Source organism: Mirounga angustirostris, unplaced genomic scaffold, assembly GCF_029215605.1.
Source record: "Mirounga angustirostris isolate CCGP_5_RB_7025 unplaced genomic scaffold, mMirAng1.0.hap1 SCAF_9, whole genome shotgun sequence".
Lineage (NCBI taxonomy): Eukaryota > Metazoa > Chordata > Mammalia > Carnivora > Phocidae > Mirounga > Mirounga angustirostris.
The window spans coordinates 40,284,145-40,300,805 of record NW_026991717.1 but is presented as its reverse complement, the minus strand read 5'-3'; the positions used below and the strand labels follow the sequence as shown (position 1 = coordinate 40,300,805).

The following is a 16,661-nucleotide window of genomic DNA, read 5'->3' as shown; positions in this document are numbered from 1 at the left end:
TCTTCCCAGCAGTTTCGCTCTCGGAGCACGATTCCACCCGAATGTCTAGGGTTTCTGGCGGCCCGGCCATTCACGTTAGGGTCCTTACCTACCCTTAGGTTTCTGCCAGCCTGACCTCCCTTGCCCTGAGGACAGCCTCCTGAGTCCTCTGGTACAGCTTCATCTCGAAACCGCCAGCCTGGAAATACAGCACTCCTGCATTTGAATCGCAACTGGGGGGTGGATTTTTACCTTAAAATCAGTCCGAAACAAAAACTGAGATCTGGAAGTCTTATGGGAAGAGGGAGCGAAGAGGGCCCGCGCAGGGGCCGAAAGCGCGGCGCTCACGCGGGGCCCACGACCCCGAGCTTCAGAGCGAGGGGAGGCCGGGAGCAGGGCCCGGACCTGGCGGCGCACAGACGGCGCGGGGCGGCGGGAAGGCCGGGCGCCGGCTCCGCGTCGTTCCCCACCCCTGACCCCTTCCCCTGCAGCTCCAACAAGCAACGAAGGGCTGCCCGAGGCCCCCGGCCAACCCCACTCACCCCGCGCCCATCGCCGGCACGGTCCGTCCGCGTAAACTTCCCGCCCGCGCACCACGGCCGGAACGACGGGGCCGCGCGACACAAGGGAAGCCGGCGCCAAAGTGCGCACGGGACGGGGGCGGGGCTTTCAGGCCTGAGCGGCAGGGCAATGGCGCGGCTGGGCCGCTAGGGGGCGCGCCCTCCTCGGCGTCCCTCCGCAGCCCTGGATCCGCGTTGACCTCTGCTCCGACATCCCCAACCTTGCGGAGCCCGGCCTCTGTCTCCCCTTCCTTCTCTTCCTCCCTCCCTCTCCCTTTTCGGGCTCTTCCCTCTTTCCCTCTGCCCACCTCCTCCTCTCTGAAGAGAGACCTCTGTGAGCCCTTCGCACTCCAGCCTCCTCACTCACCTGCGCCCCTTGGCGCACGCGCCTCACGCTCACTGACACGTGCCCCTCTCTGTCCGCACTCTTGAGCCCCCTCCGAACCAGGTGGCAGAATCTTCTCCAAACTCTTCTTTAACTACACTTCCTGCCTGGGGAGTGCTCATGCTAAGCGCACCGTATATTTTTCTTAGGCGACAAGTCAAGACTTCCCCTCTGGGTCTCCTCTGCGCGAGGCTCCCTTTCTTCCCCGCCACCCCTTCTCTGAGGGAAGGTTCCTTGGTTCTCCCTGCAGTGCGAGGTGCCTTGCTGAAGGATCTGCACTCCCACTTGCCTGGGACGCAATGGGCCCTCCCGCCTCGCCTCTGGCCACCTGGCGCCCGCAGCAGCCTGCGCCCCGGCCAGGTTCCTGAGGGGGCAAGACGTAGTTTTCTAACCATGCAGGCCTGGGTAGTTGTGGTTCAAAGAATCATGTTGTACCACGTAGATTACAAGTGAGAGTAGAAAAAGGCGTCTGCCTCTTTTTCCTTTAGTTGGTGGGATGGAGGGAGGTAGGGGGTGGGTTAAGGAGGGAGTGTGCTTTGAACGGAACAACCTAGTCTGTCTGACTTTTCACAGCTTGTTCTGCGGGAGAGTGCAGGTTCCAATTGTTGTAGTTCTTTCCCATCTCCTCCTTAAATCCAAGGTGGCTGAAGAAGAGCGTCAGTCCCTGGGAATGTCTGCCAGCATCAGGGCCCAGGGACCTACAGACTGTCCTTTTTGCTTCAGGACTCCTTTCCCCAACGTGGCTAGGCTCACTCTCTCAAACCCTTACGATGCTTGAGCATAATGGGATCTAGGTAAGTAAGGCTGCTTCTTGATGATCTGGTTACAGTTTCTAACTCTTTCCCTAGTGGGAGGGATGTGGCCAAGAATGTGTGGGCAGGGGAGTTGTCTAGTTACCCCTAAAGTGATGACTCAGCCATAGGGTCGCAGTTCTCCTGGTAGTTCCAGCTCGGCTCCATGGACTGATTCCCAACCTTCCCCAGTCCTAAAGCTTAAGTTTATTAGTTTGCTGATGGGTGATCAGATTTTGGTAAACTTGTTCTGAATAAGGGCTTTCAGGAGATTAGGGAAGCAAAAGAGCGATTTACTAAAATTGAACGGGAAGAGGTAACTACCAAGGGGACTGAGTCACTTAGGGCAACTGGTTAAGTCTTTTGTTTTTATTTGTAAATTCTTAGTAGAATCCCATGAAAAATCAGAAGGTTGTGCAGTGAATATAAAATCAGAGAACATCAGCACAGAGTTAGAAATTCTTGCAGGAGATGTTTTTCAAGGCATAGCTGGCTAATGAATTTCTTTTTCTCACTCCAGAGAACCTCATTTGCATGTTTCCACACATACATTAAAGAGAATCAATGAACAACTTCCTTTGCATAATCTATCATCCTTTCATTATTTATTTATTTATTTATTTATTTATTTATTTATTTATTTATTTTTGCTTTGAAACAGTGGACCACTGTCAACAGAGCCTTTGAAAGGCAGAGTGGTTTGGTTTCTAGTCTGGCAAAGTAAAGGTTAGTGACAGAAATTCTAAGCCACTCATAGGTGCTAAGTATTGGGGCTCAGAGGGGGGGTTCAGATAGCCACACTTGTCGATCATTCAGAATATTTTCACTGCTCTAAAAATCCTCTGTGTTCTGCCCTTTTATCCCTCCCTCTCCCCTGACTCCCAGCGACCACTAATCTTTCTATTTTCTCCATAGTTTTGCCTTTCCCTGAATGTTATAGAGTTGGAATCATATAGTATGTAGCCTTTTCAGATTGGCTTCTTTTGCTTAGTAATACCCATTTCAGTTTTTGTCATGTTTGTTTATGGCTTAATAGCTCATTTCTTTTTAGTGCTAAATAATAAATATTCCACTGTCTGGATGCACCTCCGTTTGCTGAAGGACATCTTGGTTGCTTCCAAGTTTTGGCAATTATGAATAAGGCTGCTATAAACACCATTGTGCAGGTTTCGTGTGGACATATGTTTTCAATTCATTTGAATAAATACCAAGGAAAGAGATTGCTGGGTCATATGGTAAGAACCTTTTAGTTTTGTGAAAAACTAAACTTTTGTGAAAAAGTTGTCTTTTGAAGTGACCGTACCATTTTGCATTCCCAGCGGCAATAGATGAGAGTTCCTGCTGCTCCTCAGGAACATTGATGTTGTCAGTGTTCTTGATTTTGGCTATTCTGATAGGTGGGTGGTGGTGTCTCACTGTTGTTTTAATTTGCAATTCCCTAATGACATATGATGTTGAACATATTTTCATGTGCTTACTTTCCATCTGTATATCTTCTTTGGTGAAGGGTCTGTTCTGTTCAAATCTTTTGCACATTTTAAAATCAGAATGAGTTCTTTTTTTTTACTTTTGAGTTTTAAGTGTTGTTTGTATGTATATTTTGGATAACATTCATTTATCGGATATGTGTTTTGCAAGTATTTTCTTCCAGTCTGTGTCTTGTCTTTGCATTCTCTTGACAGTGAGGGACTTAAAAAAAATTAAAACAAAAAACCAATAATACAATACCATTATCAAATTTAAAATAATTAACAGTAAGTCCCTAACATCATTAAATACCCAGTTTTCAAATATCCAGGGGACTATAAAATATTATAAATTTTACTTTTTAAAAAAATTTAAAAATTTTTTAAATTAAAAATTTATTTTTTTTCAGAGAGAGAAAGAGAGTGTGAGCATGAGGGGGGGCAGAGCAGAGGGAGAGGATCTCAAGCAGACTCCATGTGGAGTGTGGAGCCCGCTGTGGAGCTGGATCCCATGACCCTGAGTTCTTGACCTGAGCCGAAACCAAGATTTGGACATTTAACTGACTGAGCCACCCAGGGGTCCCTAAATTTTACTTTTTTTTACTTTGATTGTTTGAGTCAGGAACCAAGTAAGATCCAGACATTGCAGTCTCTGAAGTATCTTGTCATCCCTAAGTTCTCCCTCCATGTCTTTTTCCCCTTGCAGTGTATTTGATGAAGAAACTGTGACCCCCCCTCTCTTTTAATTGCTCTCGATCCTCCTCAGTCTGTCCACAGCATTTGAGAAAATCACAAAGCTTCTCTCTATTCTAAAATAATAGAAAGACTCACTGAGCAAAGTAGGGATTTTATACAATTCCAATTCCAATTCATTTCATCGTTGCTCTATAAATAGGGGTGAGGCTTACCCACCAATGGTTCCCAAGGGTCTGGCATGTAACACTGGGTATGCATTTGTGAAAAGAAGATAGGAAGGAAGTTAAGAGATTATTTGAAAAAAAAAAAAAAAAAAGTCAAAGGGGAAAGAAGAGAAAATTTGATATTACATTTGTCTAAGAAAGTAGAACTGAACTTTTTTTTTTTTAAGATTTTTATTTATTTATTTAACAGAGAGAGAGAGCACAAGTAGGCAGAGTGGCAGACAGAGGGAGAGGGAGAAGCAGGCTCTCTGCCAAGCAAGGAGCCCGATGTGGGGCTCAATCCCAGGATCCTGAGATCATGATCTGAGCCAAAGGCAGCCGCTTAACCAACTGAGCCACCCAGGCGCCCCAGAACTGAACTTCTTTATTTAGGACACCCTCTTCTTTGAAAAGCATTACAGGGGCGCCTGTAACTCACTTGTTAAGCGTCAGCCTTCGGCTCAGGTCATGAATGTATCCCAGAGAACTGGGATCGAGCCCCGCGTCGGGCTCCCTGCTCCGTGGGAAGCCTGCTTCTCCCTCTCCCACTCCTCCTGCTTGCGTTCCCTCTCTTGCTCTGTCTCTCTCTGTCAAGTAAATAAATAAAATCTTAAAAAAAAAAAAAAAAGCATTACAAACTCTAAATTTTTAAAGGTTCCTCATGATCTGGGCCTACATCTATCTTCCCAGGCTCACCCCTCACCCTAGCATCTTTCAGTGAAAAAGCAGATAAAGCAAAACAAAACTAGTTTTTCTTTCTTTCTTTCTCCTTTCTTTCTTTCTCTCCTTTTCTTTTTTTCTTTCTCCTGCTTCCTGCCTTAGATTTCTTTATTATTTTAGAGAGAACACATGTATAGGGGGAGGGGCAGAAGCAGAGGGAGAGACAGAATCTCAGGCAGACTTCCCGCTGAGTGTGGAGCTGGACCCTGGGCTCTATCTCACAACCCTGAGATTGTGACCTGAGTGAAATCAAGAGTCTGTGGGTTGGAAGGAGCCCCCCAGAGCATAATTACCCAAAAGTGGGGTGGGGTGTGTATGCGTGGGGCTGGGTTGGGGGCGTTGGAAAGGGGGAAAGGTAGGGAATGGGAGAATCACCACTCCTCACCTTCCTGGGGGTTAAATGGTTTTAACTCTTACTTCCCCACACCACAAACTGGCTTTAAGTCTCCTCCTCCCCAAAGGACTCTACTCGAAGTGAGTGGGCATGCCAGCGTGCTTGTGTGTGTGTGTGTGTGTGTGCGTGCGTGTGTAAACAATGCAGTGGCCTAAATAGGGAGTTGGCATGTGGGAGTGGAACTCCACCCTTTATCCTCCCCACTCATTCCCTCCAAGAGAGGCCCACACTCGAAGCCTGGGCCAAAGACTGAGCCTGAGCTGGAGGTGGAGGGTTGGAGAGGAGGAACACTGTCCCCTTTGGATGGAAGTGAGACCTGGGATGAGGCTGACACTAAAATCAGGGAGTATTAGAAGAATAGGAGGCTGCAAGGTGTATAAAAACCTTGGTGGTTTGGGCCTCCTTTATATCTTGTTTTTATTATTACTAGTATATTAATATACCTTGGGCATCATCTTCATTGCTTTGAACTGCTATATAATTGATTACTGGAAAGTTATGACACCATTTATGTACCAGTTTTCCACTGACATTTATTTTTTTTTAGTTCAAGGCAGAACTTGAACACATGACCCTGAGATCAAAACCTGAGCTGAGATCAAGAGTCAGAGGCTTAACCCACTGCATCACCCAAGTGCCCCTCCATTGACATTTAGATAGATTGCAATTTTCGCTCTCACAAGCAATGTCGGAATAGGCCTTGTAGATGTGGTGGAGGCTTTTCCTCTGACTGGAGTGGGAAAGTGCTGGAAAGTTTGGAGGAGAGGAGGGACATGACCTGACTTGCAGCTTAACAAGCTCTCTTGTGCTCCCGTACCAGACTGATAACTCACAGTATCTTCGTCAGCACAGGATATTACGTTTTTTAGTCTTTGTCAAGTGATGAGAAAAAAAAGAAATCTGTTGCTTCAGTTGGTATTCCTTTGTAAAATGAGATCGACACAGCGAGTTTTACGTAGTGTGCTTTTTTCATTCACTTAGTGGGGAGTTGTTAGCTTTACTGGTACTGTGTGGATTCCTGTGTGGCCGCACTGAAGCCCTCTGATAGGGCCCGTTTGACCGCTCTTCCAGGCCCCAGGCCCCTCCGGATGGGCACCTGACTAAGAAGGCCAAAACCCTGACTCTGAACCGCTACTGACCTGAAGTGTCACCCCCCCCCCCCCCCCCCCGCAGCTCCCTGCCTCAGGTATGGCTCCCGCACTGGCTTAGAGAGATGAAGTGTTGTGGGATGTTTGGGGGCTTATTTTGCTTACTCCCACCAATGACAGCAGTGTACGCAGCACCCTATAGGGCAGTGTGGGTGGCTCAGTCGGTTCAGCATCCAACTCTTGATTTTGGCTCAGGTCATGATCTCGGGGCCCGAGATCTACGGCCTTGGGCTCCACCCTCAGTGGGGAGTCAACTTCTGTCCCTCTGCCCCTCCCCCAACTGGTGCTGTCTCTCTAAAATCAATCTTTTTAAGAAGTATCCTATAGGGCGCCTGGGTGGCTCAGTCGGTTAAGCGACTGCCTTCGGCTCAGGTCATGATCTTGGAGTCCCGGGATCGAGTCCCGCATCGGGCTCCCTGCTCGGCAGGGAGTCTGCTTCTCCCTCTGACCCTCCCCCCTCTCATGTGCTCTCTCTCATTCTCTCTCTCACAAATAAATAAATAAAATCTTAAAAAAAAAATCACAACTGGGGCACCTGGGTGGCTCAGTTGGTTAAGCGACTGCCTTCGGCTCAGGTCATGATCCTGGAGTCCCTGGATCGAGTCCCGCATCGGGCTCCCTGCTCGGCAGGGAGTCTGCTTCTCCCTCTGACCCTCCCCCCTCTCATGTACTCGCTCTCTCTCTCATTCTCTCTCTCTCAAATAAATAAATAAAATCTTTAAAAAAAAAAAATTCATCCTTTAAAAAAAAAAAAAGAAGTATCCTATAAACAATATAATATAAACAATTAAAACAATATCAACAAAAAGCCTTGGGCTGTGGCAGTTCCGTGCCTGACAGATCCAAATGCTTTTCCACAGGTTCTCACTGTACCGCTTCCATCTCCCCCACATAGAAGCCCTGCTTTTCTGGTTGTATAAATGAGGAACCAGACTTTGAGAGACCTTAGGAGACTTGCTCCTGGTCAGGCTTATTACTTTATTAGATGTTGCAAAGTAGTACCCGTGGGTCTAATTCAGCACATTTTGTCTACCTTTTAATATTTTTAAATTGTTTTACATTGGAATGACTACTGATGGGTCATTCTTTCTCTGTCCAGACGCAGCCCTCGTTAGTCTTCTACTGACTTTGAATAGAGCTAATTTAACTTAATTTTATTCACCCAGGTCCTGAAGGCATTTGATTTTGCAACCCCTGCCAAATCTTGTCTACTTTCCACTCTGCAACTATAAGGTCAACATCTCAACTCCTGATGTGGGCCCAGAAATAAACCAGCCTCAGCCACAAACCCTTTGCCATTAGGCAAAAAAATCTCATTCCTTCTTTCTCCTGTTCTAATAGAACCATGGGAAAGGCCTTGAGCTGCGGAGGGGAAGGAAAGGCCTCCCTGCTGACCTGCGTAGCCTCTAAACCCTGCCTTCCTCAGACCCTGATATTACTGGGAGGGTCAGAGCCAAAACTGCCCCACTTGCCCTGCCACCCTGTTCGATGGAGAGTATAAAATGAGACAAATTGGTGGAACAAAGGAGATCATCTTTCCCTCCTGTTGGTACTGGTCTTTCTCCAGCACTTTGTTTCTGAATGGCCATGAACCTCTGTGAGTGGGCATTTCCTCCCCCTTTCTCACCCCAGTGTGTAGCTCAGGCACCCCATCTCTGACCGTCTCCTCACTGGGATGTCCCTTTTCATTTCATCCACAAAGGTATTTACTGGGTGCCAGACACTGGGGATTCAGTGTTGAATACACAGGCAAGGTCCTTGTCCTCTATGGAGCTCACTTGCTACTAAGAGATGCAGACACAAGTCAGGTGATCACACGAATAAGTACATAGGACGGTGCTGTCACAATGGAATGCTTGGGGACCTGTTGCCCCCTAGCGGTCTGTGGTCTCCATAAGTAGAATAACAACAGTACCAGACCGTGTTGGTATGTTTTACATATTAATTTACTTTATCTTCACAACGAGCCTACCAAGCAGGTAGGGTGATTACCCACCACAGGAGAGATTTACAGCCACTGAGAAGTGAAATAACTTGCCCGAACTCACCCTGCCAGTCCGGGCGATGCTTCTGCTCTTGGTTGAGCAGCAGACCTGTCTACAGCCTGGTGAATTTCAAAGTGTGCCCCAGTCCCCTGAGAACAAGACAGGGGGAACCAGGCTCAACCCCCGCAGGTGAGATTTAGGTTAGACACTAGAAAGAACTCCTTGGCAACAGTTATAAGTATACGAGAAAAGGAATGCCTTTTCTGGGAATTTGCTTCTCCCCCGAATTTCCTGTATGGCACAAATAGCATTGTAAAAAATAGAGGAATTATTCTAGGAAAATAAAAAGATCTCTCATAATTCTTCCTTGTGAATTGGGTTCCTTTTTCCATCTTTTTTTTTTTTTTTTTTTTTTATAGCCCAATGTGAGTCTTGAACTCCTGACCCCAAGTTCAAGAATCAGATGCTTCACCAACTGAACCACTCAGGTACCCTTCTTCTTTCCATCTTTCTGGGCCAGGTTGAGGCTGTTAGACAGCTGGGTCACTGAGACGGGAAGTGACTAGATCTGGCAAGGCAAGGATGTGGTGACTAGCAGAGGTCAGCTCTTCTCTCCCTGCTTCCATAAGGGGTGGACACCCCTGTGTACCTCAGCAGGGGGACCTGGACACCTTCTTACCCTTATAGGCCACTCTGGATAAAGTAGGGCAGGGGTGAAGCTGTGGGGGATTACCTGCTATTTCAGAGGAGAACAATCAAAACTGCATGTGATCTGTGTCCCTGGGGGAAACAGGGAGGGGAGAAAGGAGCAGTCAGTAAGGATCACGCAGAGCTAGATGATTAAAATGGCTTCCACGGGCTCCCTGCTCGGCAGGGAGCCTGCTTCTGCCTCTGGCCCTCCCCCCTCTCATGTGCTCTCTCTCTCTCATTCTCTCTGTCTCAAATAAATAAATAAAATCTTTAAAAAAAAAAAATAAATAAATAAAATGGCTTCCACGTCAATGGGTAGGGTCATAAGTTCCCATTGCCTTACCCCACCCTCATTTCAACACCTCCAGCCCTGAGTTGGCTGCATAATTCCTTGGGTATCCTGGGATGTCCCCTCTTGCTCTTGGGAGATCTGTGTCCTCCCTACCAAGGATTTCCCTTAGGCCTAATAAAATATTTTTCGCGTGCCAAATGCTTCAAAGTTTAAAGTATTTTCCCCACATTCCCTCATCTTTTAAAATAAACTTTATTTCTTAGAGCAGTTTTAGGTTCACAGTGATACCGAGCAGATATTCCCTCATTTTTAATTTTGATTCTCACATCAGCCCTACAAAGAGGCAGGACTGGTATTACTATCTCCACATGGACACTTAGATTACATTTAGAATCACACAGTAGCAAACAGAGCCTGGTGTTAACTGAGGTCTTCTGATCTCTTAAGCCCCAGACACTTTCTCTTGGTTCCCTCAGAGTGCCTTCTGAATCTTTCCAGATCTTTCCTCCCCCTAAGCATGGTAACCCTGCACCATCTCTCCTTCCTAGAGCTTAGAACCAAGTTTGAGAAGTTTCCCCAGTTTCCTTGTTGACTGCAGGGGACCACGGAGAGCCCATCTGTTTCCCCAGTGGAAGGCCCACCCTGGCAGAGGCACTGGGACGCAGAACTTGTACAATGCCCTGATAAGCTTCTTAGAGGCAGGTATTAGCAGGGATCGGATATTCTTCCCCTGAGATGCCCTTCACACCCGACCTGCCTTGAATTAGGATTCCACAGGGGAGCTGGGTACAGGAGAATGGGGTGTTTCCTGCTGTCCAGCTTCAGACTCACTCTTTGAGACCCTGGATTCTGACAAGTTTCCAGAACTAAGAAGACACTCAGATGTCCAGGTGTGAAGGTAAATGATGTGATTAGGTAGGAGGGGTCAGCTGGGGTGCCGGCTCAGCTCCGTTAGACAACACAGAAAGAAAGAGACCCTCCCAAGTTTCTTTAGGAGAGTCAAGCAGCTTGCTGCGGAGTTGAGTTTATGGCAAGGGACAGGGCCACTGGGAAGACGGTTACAGAAATCAAGGACAGAGAAGGAAATGTACTTATTCTGTACTTCTCCTTTTGCTTGTTCCTTTTTTGCTTTAAGACAAATGCATTTGGGGACGCCTGAGTGGCTCAGTTGGTTAAGCGACTGCCTTCGGCTCAGGTCATGATCCTGGAGTCCCGGATCGAGTCCCACATCGGGCTCCCTGCTCAGCAGGGAGTCTGCTTCTCCCTCTGACCCTCCCCTCTCTCATGTGCGCGCGCTCTCTCTCTCAAATAAATAAAATCTTAAAAAAAAAAAAAAAAAAGACAAATGCATTTGCGTCTCTAATTAGTGTGGCCTGCTGGGAAGATTGGGGCATTAGAAGGCTCACCTGCGCAGCCACTCACAAGCTGTGTCAGGTTGAGCAAGTCCAGCTCCTCTCTGGATCTCAGCTTCTTCAGGTCCCAAATGGGGAGTTACGCTAACTAGTGTCTGTAAGTCCTCCTACCTTTAATGACCTGAGACTCCATGAGTCACTCATCTCACTTCTAATATATTCCTTTAAATGCAAAACCAACCATTTCTAGTTATTGTTTTATAATAATCTGCAGACACTAGAGATTTAATAAATATTTACTTGGGCTGGACCTCAGTGCCCTTCTTTATAAATTGAGGATTTTTTCAGAGCCCTTCATGATCTTCTTCCCCTCCTGAAGAATATAAAATTAAACCTTTATATAAAACTATAAAATTAAAATTTTATATAAAATTAACCCTTATGTAGCACTTGATTCTGTACAATGCTTTTCATAGACCTTATGTGTTTTTACTCTCTCAACATTCCTGTGACATAGGTATGTGTTGTTACTATTGTTATTTCTTTTTTTTTTTTTTAAAGATTGTATTTCTTTATTTGACAGAGAGATAGAGAGCACAAGTAGGCAGAGCGGCAGGCAGAGGGAGAGGGAGAAGCAGGCTCCCCGCCGAGCAGGGAGCCCGATGCGGGGCTCGATCCCAGGACCCTGGAATCATGACCTGAGCTGAAGGCAACCACTTAACCAACAGCCACCCGGGCGCCCCCTATTGTTATTTCTATTAAAATATCATGAAACGGCACAGGATAAAAAGGTTAAACAGTTAAACTGAAATCAGGATTTACTGAAAAGTAAGTCTTCCTCAGACCCCGATCTCTGTTTCCCTTCTCCGGATGTCCTTCCAAGGATCATCTTTGCATAATCAACCCACATGTTAACACGTTTATTTCACAGATGAGGCAATGAGGTTCGCCTGTCCAGGGTGGCACAGCTGGAAAGCAGCAGGGCTGGAAATCCAGGCCTTGACTCCATTCCCCATGTTCTTCCCACCACACCACACTGTCTGGGAAGCATCATGACATTAGCTTTGTCCTCTCTGGGTGATACCGTGGAATGTTTTAAATGGGTCCCAAACCAAAAAACCAAAAAACACCCACACGGAGTCTTGATGTTTCTAGCACTGCCTTCTTCCGCTGCCTATTTTTGTCTAAAGCTTAAAATCTTGTCTCCTTATCTTCCTCCTGCCTTTGACAAGGTGAGATCTGTGGCCTGGGGCACCAACTGTGGATGACTGGCTCCCAGCAACTCAGGCTTGGACCTGAGGGGTGCTGGCAGACCTCTCGCAGGGATCCCAAAGAGGGTGAGGTAGACCCAGGCATGCCAACAGCCTACGCAGCACAGAGGACCTCTAATGCTTTTTCCTAAGAGTGGGCATTTTTCTCTGGAACAGGCAGTAGGGGTAGTTTTGTTCCAGCAGAAACAACTGCTTCCTAGCACAAAGGCCTCTATATGAATTGTCATCACTCTTTTCTAGGTGATGGTTTGATGGCTCCCAGCTCTCCTCTTAGGGGCAAATAACCTCTTTTTTTTTTTTTTTTTTTTTACCCTCCCTCAGGTTTGTGGATACCCCCTGGCTGGGCTTCATGGAGAAATCTTCACTGATCACCAACCTGAATCCCAAAACAGACCCCATCTTTCCATGGACAGAATGAGAGGTCTTCTGTAACCAGGCATAACTGGCCATCATGGGGAAATTGATCAGAATGGGAACACGGAAGAGGCGGTTACTCTGGCCAAAGCGGCTTCTTTGGAGTCGACTCTTCTTCCTGTTGGGAATGTTGATCATCGGTTCCGCCTACCAGCACCTGAGGAGCCCCCGGGGCCTCCCCTCATTGTGGGCAGCAGTCTCCTCCCAACACCCTGTAAAACTGGCCAGCCGTGACCTCCCTAACAACGATATGATGATGGTGAGCAGTGACCCTCCAAGAGCTAGCTCTGAAATGATGGGTGACACACGGGTGCCCCAAACTACAGTGGGCAAGGATGAGGCAACACGTGGCATAACAATGGAGAATACCCCCAATCCACCCAGAAGGACAGCCAACATCACTCCAACAATGCCCAAGAATAACTACAGCCTAACAGCTGCAGACGCAGAAAGAACGAAGGAAGACACCACAATCACACCCAGTAGAGTACTGAATCACTACACCCCAACTTCAAAAAGGCCAACAGTAAAGAATCATACCCCAACAACATCACCCAGGGTAGAAATGCAGAGCTATCACCCAACTCAGGCTGGGAGAAAGGTGATGAAATATACCCCATCTCCACTTGGTAGACTAGTAAGCACTTATGCCCCATCCACACTCATGACAATGACAGAGAGCCATGGGATCACCCCCAGAACAACAGTGAAAGACAGTGAAACTATGGCAACCACCAAAATATTGGAGACCAACCCCTCTAAGAGAATAGTAGAGGAAACCACCCCAACTACTCTCAAGGGACTAATTAATAAAACGCCAACTCCCCTGATAAATGACATGGAAACAAGCATCTTGACTTCTCCAAGGAGTATGACGGAAGAGAACACCCTGACTACCCCCAGAAGAGTGGATAATAACAGATGGACCAAGCCCCGGGGGTTAGTGGGAAAGAACAAGCTGACGGCGCCCCTGGGAGTGGGCCTGGAGCACACCACGGCCATCTCGGAGGGGCGAGTGACAATACGCACCACCACGACAGGCAGTGGCCCAACAGAAACCAAAGCCTCTACCGCTACCTGGAGTGTTAGTAATCCCTTATCTGGAACCAGCGTGTCGACCAGTGGAATATCCTCCGCCACCTTCCGGGGGCTGGCAAAGAAATCTTCCATGGCACCCAGGCCCTCATCACCCTCCAAGGTCAGGGCAAATCCAACCATCCAGGTCCGTCACTGTGTGGTTGTGGAGCCAGCCCCAGCGGTGCCCCCTGCTCCCTCCCCCAGCCTGACAACAGCTATGATCCCAGAGGCACCCAGTTCCAATCCCTCAGCGCTGCCTCCTGGGTGGCCAGACCTTCACTCCAAGGCAGAGTACCCCCCAGACTTGTTCAGCATAGAGGAGAGGCGACAGGGCTGGGTGGTCCTGCACATCTTTGGCATGATGTACGTGTTTGTGGCCTTGGCCATCGTGTGTGACGAGTACTTTGTCCCAGCCCTGGGTGTCATCACAGATAAACTGCAGATCTCAGATGATGTGGCAGGTGCCACCTTCATGGCTGCTGGAGGCTCTGCCCCTGAGCTCTTCACCTCCCTCATTGGTGTCTTCATCTCTCACAGCAACGTGGGCATTGGTACCATCGTGGGCTCTGCTGTGTTCAACATCCTCTTTGTCATCGGCACCTGTGCCCTCTTCTCCCGGGAGATCCTCAATCTCACATGGTGGCCCTTATTCCGTGATGTCTCTTTCTACATCCTTGACCTGATAATGCTCATTCTCTTCTTCCTGGACAGCCTCATTACCTGGTGGGAAAGCCTGCTGTTACTGCTGGCCTATGCTTTATATGTGTTCACCATGAAGTGGAATAAGCAGCTCGAGGTCTGGGTGAAGGAGCAGCTCAGCAGGAGGCCAGTGGCCAAGGTCATGGCCCTAGGGGACCTCAGCAAGGTAAGGACAGCCTGGCTCAAATTTCTGTAGCCCCTTTGGGGTAAAAAGATGAGGGGAGAGACCAGTGACTGTAGAGTAGAAATTGCTGGGTCAGGCCTCAAGAGATGGGTGCTCTGCTTCCCTTTGCTATTCATTCAACATTTAAAGCCCTATTCTTTGCCAGGTGCTTGGCAAGAGTGACCTTGGCTCAGCTCCCAATCATCTGATGGTTATTATTACGATCCACCATTGGCAGGGGAAGAAACGGAGGCCTAATGAATTTAAAGCACTGTTCAAGGTCACACAGCAAATAGGCAGTGGAGCTAAGATTTGAACTTGGGTTCGTCTGACTGGGTGTTTGGAAGTGACATTTGAGCTGGGCTTTGGAGAATATCCAAGGAGTTATCAGGCAGGGAAAAATGATAATCTCTTCCATGTGCATGGTGTTTAGGGTTCATCTAGCACCTTCTCTCTCATTTAATCCTGTTTGTTCACATTCCAGATTTGGAGTTAGTGGCTTGGATGGGGTCTGACAAGGTGGAAGTTTTTTGTTTTTGTTTTTGTTTTGTTTTTGATATATTGGAGATGAGAGCTCCACTCATCCACTGACAAGCTAGCCTTGGGTGCAGGGCCCTCTCTCTTGTCGAGTGGAGGCCAGATACCAGAACTCCAGCCCTGAGGCTTTCTCTTAGCTCCAGAATTCTTTTTTAAGAATATCTGTGCCCCTGTGAGGGACCTTCCTTCTAAGTTCATTGCATGGCTCAATAACCTGCAAGATAAGATTAAAGTGGGGAAGTGATCTCTGAAAATTCATCTCAAAGTTTTCGTTCCTTGACTCCAAAGTGAGGTACCCTAGGGAACACAGACCCTGTTTCTTTCCTGCTCCTAAAGGGTGGGTTCGGGCAAAGGTTGGCTCTCAGCCTGCCTCTTTCATGTCTCAGAGAAGCCACTGGTGTGGGCAGAATTTTGCATGCAAAGAATGGAAGGACTTAGCTACTTAATCCAGAGCGGTTTTGATGAGTGGGCAGGATGGAGACCAAATTCAGCAGTGTGTCTGGGAGATATATGATGCAAGAGAGATGAAATGTACTTCCTTTAGGATTTTTGAGATGATGTGGTATTCTGGCCGGAGCACAGAAGTAGGAGTCAGGAAATCTGGGTTCTAATGTGATTCTGCCTCTAACTAACAGTGTGACCTTGGACGGGTCCCTCCCTTCCCTTCTCTGGCAGAAATGACAGAGTCCAACTAGTCACCAAAAGGCCCTGTTTAATGATCATCATCCAAGCGAGTTTCGTTCTAGCTGGCCCTACACAGTGGTTATTTGTCTGGTTTGGTCAACTGAGCTCCACCTGCCATATTTGCAGATGGCCCCCAAAGAAGAAATGTCCTACGCAAGGTTATATAACCAGCAGGTATCAGAACCAGAATGGGAACCCAGTATCCGAACTCCCCATTCAGTGCTATTTCCTGTCAGCTCCTTGAAGCCAGAAACTTCAAAAAGAAAGGGAGGCTCAGAGCATTACATCATTTAATATGAAGAGACAAGGGCCTCCCCCCAGATGAAGTCCTCAGGGCCTTGCTGAGGGTGGCCATGAAGCCTGGCACTCTCCTCTGAGAAGTGCATCTAATGCCTTCGTGTACATCAGGCCAGCAATTTTCAAAATGCCTCTGACTTGCCTCCCGGTCATTATCAGTGATTCTGTTTTTATTTAAACTCTACAAATTCTGAATTTTCCATTTTGCGAGGACTAGACCATCAAAGCAGAGCTTGTGAAACAAGTGAAGCATAATCATGATTTCAAAGGAGAATTTGTAACCTACTTAAGAGACTCTTCTAGGGCATTAGTAGCAGCTCTTGGCCAACCAGTGAGAGTGGTGCCGATCACAATTCTGTTCTTATTTGCTGAAACAAATCCAATATGAATTTTATTTAACAGCGTTATTGAAAAAAAACAAAAACAAAACGGAACAGGTTGAATTACTGGCTATACTTGAAAGTCAATCTGTATTTATTTAAAATTAAAAATCTAAGGGTGCCTGGCTGGCTCAGTCAGTGGAGCATGCGACTCTTGATCTTGGGGTTGTCAGTTTGAGCCCCACATTTGGTGTAGAGATTGCTTAAAAATAAAATCTTTGAGGGACACCGGGGTGGCTCAGTTGGTTAAGTGTCTGCCTTTGGCTCAGGTCATGGTCCCAGGGTCCTGGGATTGAGCCCTGCATCGGGCTATCTGATCAGTGGGGAGCCTGCTTCTGTCTCTGCCTGCCACTCCCCCTGCTTGTGCATGCTCTCTCTCTCTCACAAATAAATAAATAAAATCTTTAATAAAATAAAATAAAATAAAATAAAAAACCTATAGTTAGTACTTTCCAGCATTAACAACTCCTCACTAAAA

At 47.3% G+C, this 16,661-nt stretch overlaps 2 protein-coding genes across 7 annotated transcripts in view; one reads left to right on the top strand and one right to left on the bottom strand.

Annotated features, from left to right (window-relative positions):
• Window positions 1–623, bottom strand: part of INTS14 (integrator complex subunit 14) — a 31,117-nt gene extending 30,494 nt beyond the window's left edge. For 2 of the 6 annotated variants that reach the window (XM_045899838.3, XM_064570285.1), the window contains exon 1: window positions 522–623. The gene's annotated coding sequence lies outside the window, so the exon portion shown is untranslated. Of the gene's footprint in view, window positions 1–92; window positions 206–231; window positions 371–521 lie in introns of those variants that run through there. The other 4 variants (XM_045899839.3, XM_045899837.3, XM_045899842.3 and 1 more) reach the window with 4 other exon arrangements.
• Window positions 624–1,413: 790 nt separating this feature from the next.
• The window catches only part of SLC24A1 (solute carrier family 24 member 1), a 40,405-nt gene continuing 25,157 nt past the window's right edge, over window positions 1,414–16,661 (top strand). Inside the window, exons 1-2 of the mRNA XM_064570283.1 lie at window positions 1,414–1,718; window positions 12,254–14,288. Of these exons, the coding sequence (XP_064426353.1) occupies window positions 12,384–14,288 (1,905 nt within the window). The 5' untranslated portion in view covers window positions 1,414–1,718; window positions 12,254–12,383. The remainder of the gene's footprint in view (window positions 1,719–12,253; window positions 14,289–16,661) is intronic.